This window comes from Equus quagga, chromosome 10, assembly GCF_021613505.1.
Source record: "Equus quagga isolate Etosha38 chromosome 10, UCLA_HA_Equagga_1.0, whole genome shotgun sequence".
NCBI lineage: Eukaryota > Metazoa > Chordata > Mammalia > Perissodactyla > Equidae > Equus > Equus quagga.
Window position 1 is genome coordinate 28506827 of NC_060276.1, and position 7887 is coordinate 28514713.

The window sequence follows — 7887 nt, forward strand, 5'->3', positions numbered from 1 at the left end:
TCCCAGGCTTTGAGGGAGGCTGAAGAAGAAGTCTCCACAGAATCAAATAGCTATGTTGAAAAGTACAATAGTGCTGAGGATTGGGGCAGCTTGGAGGAAGATCTGCCTCCCAGACACCCTTCCCTGGCTTTGGGGAAGCCCAAAGACCAACAAGAAGTCTCCTCAGTTTCAAAGAACACACCTGAGGAGTGGAGTGTTTCTGTGAAGCAGATTCCTCCCAGACACCCTTCTCAGTGCCTTGTGAGGCCGACTGTTCAGCAACAGGTCTCCTCAGGTTCAATGAGTGCTTCTGTAGAATGGATTGGTCCCGTGGAGCCGATGCCTCCCAGGCGCCCTTTCCAGCCCTGGGTGAGCCTTAAATTCGGGCAACAAGCCTCTGCAGGTCCAGAGAGCACTGCTGTTGAGCGGGGCATTTCTATGGAGCCGCTGCCTCCCAGAGAGTCTTCTAAACACCTGATGAGGCCTAAAGTCAAGCAACCAGTCTCCTCAGATCCAGAAATTGCTACTGTTGAAGGGATCAATTCTATGGGGCTGCTGCCTCCAAGACATCATTCTCAGCCCCCAGTGAAACCAAGAGCTAAGCAAGAAATCTCTGCAGGTCCAGAGAGCACAGGTGTTGAGGAGAGCATTTCTATGGAGCCACTGCCTCCCACAATGCCTTCCCAGCCCCTGATGAAACCAGTAGTCAACCAACCAATCTCTGCAGGTCCAGAGAGTGTTGTCATTGAGGGGAGCACTTCTACAGAGCCACTGCCTCCCAAACATCTTTCTCAGTCCTTTGTGAGACATAAAGTCCAGCAAATGTCAAGTTTTCAGAATGCTGCTTTTGAGGGGGATATTTCTGGAAGCCCACTCCCTGGCAAATATCCAACTCAGTTCTTAACGAGGTCTAATTTTGAGGAAATGTTCTCATGTGTAGAGAACACTGCTGCTGAAGGAGACATGTCTAAGAAATCGCTGCTTCTGAGGCATCCTTCCCAGTCATTTGTGAAGTTTATGGCACAGCAAATCTTTTCAGAAAGCCCTGCTACTGAGGGGGATGTTTATGTGGATCCTTTGTCTTCAAATCAACCTTCCAAATCTTTGTTGAGGCCTAAAGTTGAGCGCCAAGTTTCCTCAAGTTGGGAGAGTGCTGATATCAAGGGAGGCATTTCTTTGAAAGTGCTGCCTACGAAACACCCCTTACAGTCCTCGGAGGGGCCTGAAGACCCGCAAGAAGTTTTGTCACATTCAGAGAGTGCTCCTGTGAAGTGGAGAAGTTTGAAAGTACAGCTGCCTCCCAGACACGTTTCCCGGGCACTGGGGAAGCTTGACTATCAGCAAGAAGTCTACTCAGCTTTTGAGAGCTCTACTGAAGAACCGAGTTCTGAACAGCAGCTGTCTTCCAGATGCCCTTTCCGAGCTGAGGACGGAGCTGAATTCCAGCCACAGATTTTCTCAACAGACTCAGTGAGTGTACCTGTAGAGTGGAACATTTCTGAGGAGCACCTGCCTCCAAGACACTCTTTTCAGGCTTTTGCAGACCCTGAATATCAGCAACAGGTTTATTTAAGTTCCGTGAGTGCTGCTGCTGAGGGAACCACTCCTGAGAGCAATTCTAGCAGCTGGTCCCCACCAAGAAGCCCAGCTTCTCCAAACGAAACCAAGAAACACCGCCAAGTCGCTGAAGACCTCATTAAGAACATGCTGACTACTGCTACCAAAGCTGTGAAGTTCACCACTGCTTCTGCCTGGGAAGCATCCACTTCAGAGGACACTCACTCTAAGGAGGAAGTTCTTGAGAGTGGTGATCAAAATATTAGCTGTTCAGATTTATTCGCCAATGGGGCTGATGTTGAAAACCTTTTTGGAGTCCGACTGAGAAGAATCTCTTCCTCACCAAAGTACAAGAGTGAGAAACAAGGTGATTTTACCAAGCTTCCTTCATTCTCTTTGGGACCAATTTCATCTTCCATAGTTAGAGAACAGCAAATCAAAAGAAGCACCTCCCAGGGGCTCCTGGGCACTGCGGAGAACCTCACCACAACATCTGACTTTGCAGAGAAGCAACAGAGCAGGCCCAAATCTGAAAGCATGGCCAGGAAGCAACCGGCTTACAAGATCCCAGGTGAGATTTTATCTTTCCAGATGGCAAGTAAGTACCAAATGGAGGGAAGAACTGGAAGTCAAAGTCTTGAATGGGAGGAAGTCTGTTGTAGCCTTGCCTGCTGAATTGTTGCTTTGATTGGGCTGGCTTGTGGATTTAGGGGCAGGATAGTGCTCCATTCTAGATCAATGGATTTGGAGATGGTTAATTTTGAGTCTTCTATTTCCTCAGGGGGCCCCCTATGGACATCCATTCACATTTTGTAATAGACACATGACTGGAATTCCCTCTCTACCACCCTCTGTGCACCTTACATTTAGATGGAATTTTATGCTTTTCTCAAGATACTTTTACATACATTATGCTCCCCCCAATACCATATGGGTTTTTTAAGTCAACTCATTTACAGAGCACTATATTCAGATTCTCAGCTTGAAATCTTAATTTACTGTAAATGTTTGTACTTCCACAGCTATTTCAATCACTTGAAATGTCTAAGAATCCAGAGCTAGGTGATCTTTTGAGCACTAATCTTTCTCAAAGCCTTTTTACCTTCAGACTCACTATCACATAGTCTTGTATATGCCTATGACCACGCCCATGTAACCACACACTTGCATGAGGGCCTATGAAGTAACAAATGCTATAAGATTTTTCTTGGAGTTAGAGGAATGATATCAATGACCTGAGTCTCTGGCCTCCCAGGAATTCTCCCAGCCCACCTGGCAACCATTATCCTACCCTGATTTGGGGATAAGAAGAGGGATGAAGACGGGAGGGAAGGGGACCAGTAAAAGGACAGTATGCAAACTTTGAAGTAAAGCTTCTTATCTACCCAAGGAATTCCTGACTTGCCAGGTTGTGGGGAGGGCACAAAAGAAGGGGGCCCTTCTCTACGTGATATCTGTTTATTTTCCCTTGTCAACTAACAAGGATCTCATTTGGGACATTATTGTGGGTAGGCCCTAGCCAGGCTCAAGACCCTGCCTGCCTCACTTCAGTTCTAACTCCTGTCATTCCTTTCTCAGGAGAGGTTCCTGATCAACAGTCAGATTCTACTACCCCACAGCCAGCTTGGATAACCATGATAAAGCAGAGGCAAAGGAGTTCCCAGGCCCACACTCCTATGAAAGAGCCAAAAACCAAGAACAGAGCTGGAGCCAAGGCTGAGACTAAGGAGCCTAGACATGGGGTAGGACCTGGGGCAACCCAGAAAACACTCCAAAAGTTTGCTGGAGCCAGTTGGTTAAGCTTGCATTGGGAACTTTGCCAGGCATACAGCTCCCCACCTCTTTGGGTGCATTAATCAAGGCAGGGGAACCCTTCAGGGAAAAGACTTGCTTTGTACTCATACAAACATGCCCCACTTTATGCTCTTAAAGGATCTGTGAAAAGTAATGAATATGAGAAGATTCTATAAATCAATCCTATCCTAAATATTCTAGAGCAGGATTCTATGAAATTGGTTGAAAGATAAGGAGTAAGTTATAAAAAAAAAAGTAACCACTGGGGTGAGAGTTGAGTAACTATTCTTACAGATGTTTTATGCCCATAGATATGTATATGTATTTAAGAAACTATAAATGTAATCAAACTATACGTATTATTATTCACTTAACTTTTTATTTCTGAGTACCTTTCCATATCAGTACATAACGATTTACTTTCATGTAAATAAAGGTAATGTTTGATGTTTGGGTTTCTACATATTGATTTGGTTTGGTGTGGCACCTCCCTGTAGGTTAAAAGAAAAGTTATGTGATGAACTAGGCTAATGGTACCACATGTGGATCACGGGTGCTGGGATTATGTTTTGCTTCCAATGTCCCATTTGCAATGTCTTTGGAAGTGTTGGAATGAGACTCCCTCTTGTCAAAACTGCAGAAAACTGACTCAAGAAAACATCAAATTTACGTATCAAGAGAGATGTCTAAGTTCCTATATTTTTAAGTGCTTACTGTCATTGAGAGATCACGTGAGGATCTGTTTAACTCTTTGCTTTAAAGATCTTTTCATTTTCATCATTAGTATTTTTATGGGAGCAGGATTATATAGGGGAAAAGTCCACCTTGGTTAAAGCTTTTGTCAGGGGGAAATACACTAGAGAATACAAACTCGTTAACTTAGACCAGTTATGGAGAGGTTAATTTGCAAAACTTAAACTGTACAATTTTGAAAAGACCTGTAGTTATATAGCTTTCTAATGCAAGGAGTGCCAGTCAGATGTCAACAAGGTTTGCTAAGTAGAAATCCTATGGAACTCACTTCAATTAATTGATAAGATTTGTGTGTAACCACCACATTCTATTAGCTTGCTGTTAGGTGCTGGTAAAGTGCGAGGGAAAGGATTGTTCTTAAATTAGTTCTGCTGTTAACCTGTTTACACTATTTGTATGATTAGACAACATTTTCTTCCAGATCTGAAAGGTAGTAAACTTGAACCAGCTAGGTTCTGTGAACCTAAATTCTGAACCAAGGTGTTCTCAGTGCTATTTCTTCCCTTCTCTCTCTCTTTCTCTCTCTCTCTTTCCCTTTGATTAATGTTGAACTCATAATACCCAGGATAGGGCTGGTACTTTGTGGTCTTCTGAATAAATAATTTTTATTTTCATGTCAGGACTTATAAACTTTCTGTTTTCATTTTTGTATTAAAGGGAACTAGCCATGCAAATGAAAACCAACCAAGAATGATTTTCACTTCTGATGTCAATAGACAGGAGAAGATGGCACAAATGAAGCTACCTAAGTCTGCCAAAGCAGGTAAAAACCCCCACCCCGCTCCCCAAAAAATAGCTCTGGTGAAATGTTGTAAAACTTTTACAATTTCAGGCTTAGACAATACATGTCTTTTCCTCCCCAAATCAGCTTCATGAGTCTTTCGTGACTCTTTCATTAGATACAAATATTAGCTTGTTTTAGGAAAGTCTAATTATTATGACTACTAGAAGTCCAGTGTGTAAGGTTCAGAGAGTCTTCCAGTCTTTTACCCCATCAAGGAAGCTGTAAAGGCACAATATTATGATCACTCACTTATACATTCCTGTAGCTAGTATTTAAGAGGAAAGAACCAAGCTACCTTCCAGTTCACATCAAAGCAGTATTTTCTCACCTTCTATATTCCCAATGAAACTGTTGAAAATAATCCACCATAAAGGCCCAATGGTATTGAATTGTTTTTTAACTATTTAAAAGGCTTGTTTCAGCCACTTCATATTCTGAGCAGGGATGTGAGAGGTGGGGAAATGTTGAAAGCTGAAAAAACACTCTGCTGGGATAGAATAGAATGTGGTCTTATCAGTAGGGTTGTGTGCCAGAGGGATGTTTTTTCAGCAGGAGCAAGAGGAGAGGAGAATGGATTTACATTGCATCATCTTTGTCCTCTCCCTTAGGTCCCTCATGAAGAAATTAACTAGACTAGGAATTTAGGAACCCACTGTCTGGCCATGAAATAGCAGTGCCTGACTATAGCTATTAATGGCCTCATGGGCACTGTACTCCTGCCAAGTGGTTCTCAACTCTCACTGTGCATTAGAATCACACAGTGAGTTTTTAAAAAATTACAGATGGCCCTGGCTCCATTGCTAGAGATTCTAATTCAGTTAGTTCGGGAAATGGCGTGGGCACTGGCACTTTTAAAAAGAGCCCTAGGTGATTCTAACGTGTAGCCAGGGTTGAGAACCACTGGTTGAGTCTAAGCCATGAGTCAATCAACCATAAAGCAGGATGAGGGAAGGAATAGAATTGGGGAATAGGGAGGTAGTCTGGTTGGTCAGAGCAGTTGGTACAATGTCATTTAGCACAGACTTTTACTGGATGGATCTATTGAGTCATCAGTCATTTCGCACAACATTGTGGATTAGCAAAACAAAAATAATATTACCTTATTTAAAATTTAAAAAACTGAACAGATACCATACAATATGTTTCTTCTGTAGTCTCACTTCAAAAGTGTAAGACAATCTAATAATAGCCATCCAAAGACCGGCAGTTATAGCTGTGGGTATTTTCTCTCAGACCTTCCCATGTCCAGGCCCCTGTGGTCATAGCCATATTGATTTTACATCTTTGACATACCACCAATGGCAGTGCCCAAGCACTGACTTTTAGAAGCCAGAAGAAACCTGAAAGGAGGAAAAATTGTATTGGATCTCATGATGCAATATCAGTATCTCTGGGGCTTCTTACTACTTGTGTTTTATTTGCTGTTGTTCTGGTAGGATTTGAAGATCTGAAGATATTTCAAGTGCCTGCCATGGGAAAAGAAACCCGGCGATCTTCAACTCTCCCAGCCATGTTCCAAGAGCCAGTTGAGCCAGTTGAGGTGGTTGCACCAGTGGATCCAGCTGATCCAGTGGAGCTGGTTGAGTCAGTCGAGCGGGTTGAGCCAGTCTGGTTCTCCCTGGCCAAGAAGAAAGCCAAAGCGTGGAGCCAAATAGCAGAAATCATGTAATCAAATAGCTCCTGGGTGGAGCATCAGCATTTCAAATGATAATCGCCAATAGCTGTATTAATGCCACAAAGTCATTTTTTTACTGTAACCATTTTTTATTAAGCAAAAGAACCTTAGAAATGGGAATTAAAGCTAATAATTATTTGAATGAAACAAATGCCATGAATGCCTAATCTTCAATAGTCACTGCCAGCACCTGAAAACTCAGCATTTCCTCTATGAAACTATGTAAAATGTTTGCACTGCTGTAGAACTGGGAAATCTTTGACTTTGGACAATATGCTTTAGAAGGGAGAAAGCAAAAACACTTCATTGGGGCAACTAAGAGATGGACATTTCCCTTGATCAAATAAATTTATTCTAATGGAAATGTCCAGACAATTTGGCCTAAGGATTGGCTTTTGGGTTTTATGAGCCTAGTTAAATGCTTCAATTCTTTGGTTGCTGCTCCAGGCTTTGCAAAGGCCCCTAGAAGAGGTGGTGGAAGTAAAAATTCTGGATCTTCAAGAAAAACTTTGCACAGCCAGTCCCCTAATCAGCCCACTGCCCTTTGAAACACCTTCTTTGTCTCCCTGGAGGACCCCAATGCCTGAAACTTATACAGAACTCTCTCTTTACACATGCCCCATGTCAAGCTGTTGCAGGTCCAGCAGCAATGGGCACCTTCCTATGATGTGGAACATTTCTTAGGGATTATCATACATACTCCTCTGGATGGTTAGTCCATTAGTGTTTGACCTCTTGCCCCAACACCACTGTGACCCTCTCCAGTTGCTCAGAAATGTACTGGATGTCGTACACACCCTATTGTTGAAGCACTTAAGACCCTGTTGAAATTCAAAATTCTACAGACGCTAAAAGCTATACTTTCAATGGGCAGATGGGAAGCCCTCCACAAGGAAGCCTAGGGCCACTGGAGAGCTGTCTTTCCCCCTGGCTCCAATCTTAAGGTGGAGAACTCCATGTAGTGAAGCTTCTAGTCCCTTCCCCTCAGCAGGCTCTGTTTCACAAAGTTTTAGCCCAAAGCAAGACTGCCATCCCAAAGCCATAGAACAATTAACTTTCTGCTAACTGGAAGCCTTAAGTGATTAAATCAGCCTTTCCCTGCCCTCATTCCTAGAGGCACACACCTCAAAAGTTACTAGGTTGGACAGCCCCCACCTCCCCACTGAACCGCTCACCCCAAGTCCTTCCTCTCTATTTCATCCCCCAAACACACCAAACACTGAGAACTCCCTTTGGATGCCTGGACAGGACCTAGCTCATTTTCTTAGGAGCCCCAGAAGTGTCTTCTCAGTCTACCTTTCACTGTGTCTTCCTCTGTGACCTCAGGGTTACTTTGCTTAAACAG

The 7887-nt window shown here is 43.3% G+C and overlaps 1 protein-coding gene across 1 annotated transcript in view; it reads left to right on the forward strand.

Moving 5' to 3' along the window:
• The window catches only part of KIAA1210 (KIAA1210 ortholog), a 61940-nt gene extending 54084 nt beyond the window's left edge, over positions 1-7856 (forward strand). The window contains exons 9-12 of the mRNA XM_046673780.1: positions 26-2107; positions 3115-3278; positions 4741-4846; positions 6304-7856. Of these exons, the coding sequence (XP_046529736.1) occupies positions 26-2107; positions 3115-3278; positions 4741-4846; positions 6304-6536 (2585 nt within the window). The 3' untranslated portion in view covers positions 6537-7856. The remainder of the gene's footprint in view (positions 1-25; positions 2108-3114; positions 3279-4740; positions 4847-6303) is intronic.
• Positions 7857-7887: the final 31 nt, after the last annotated feature.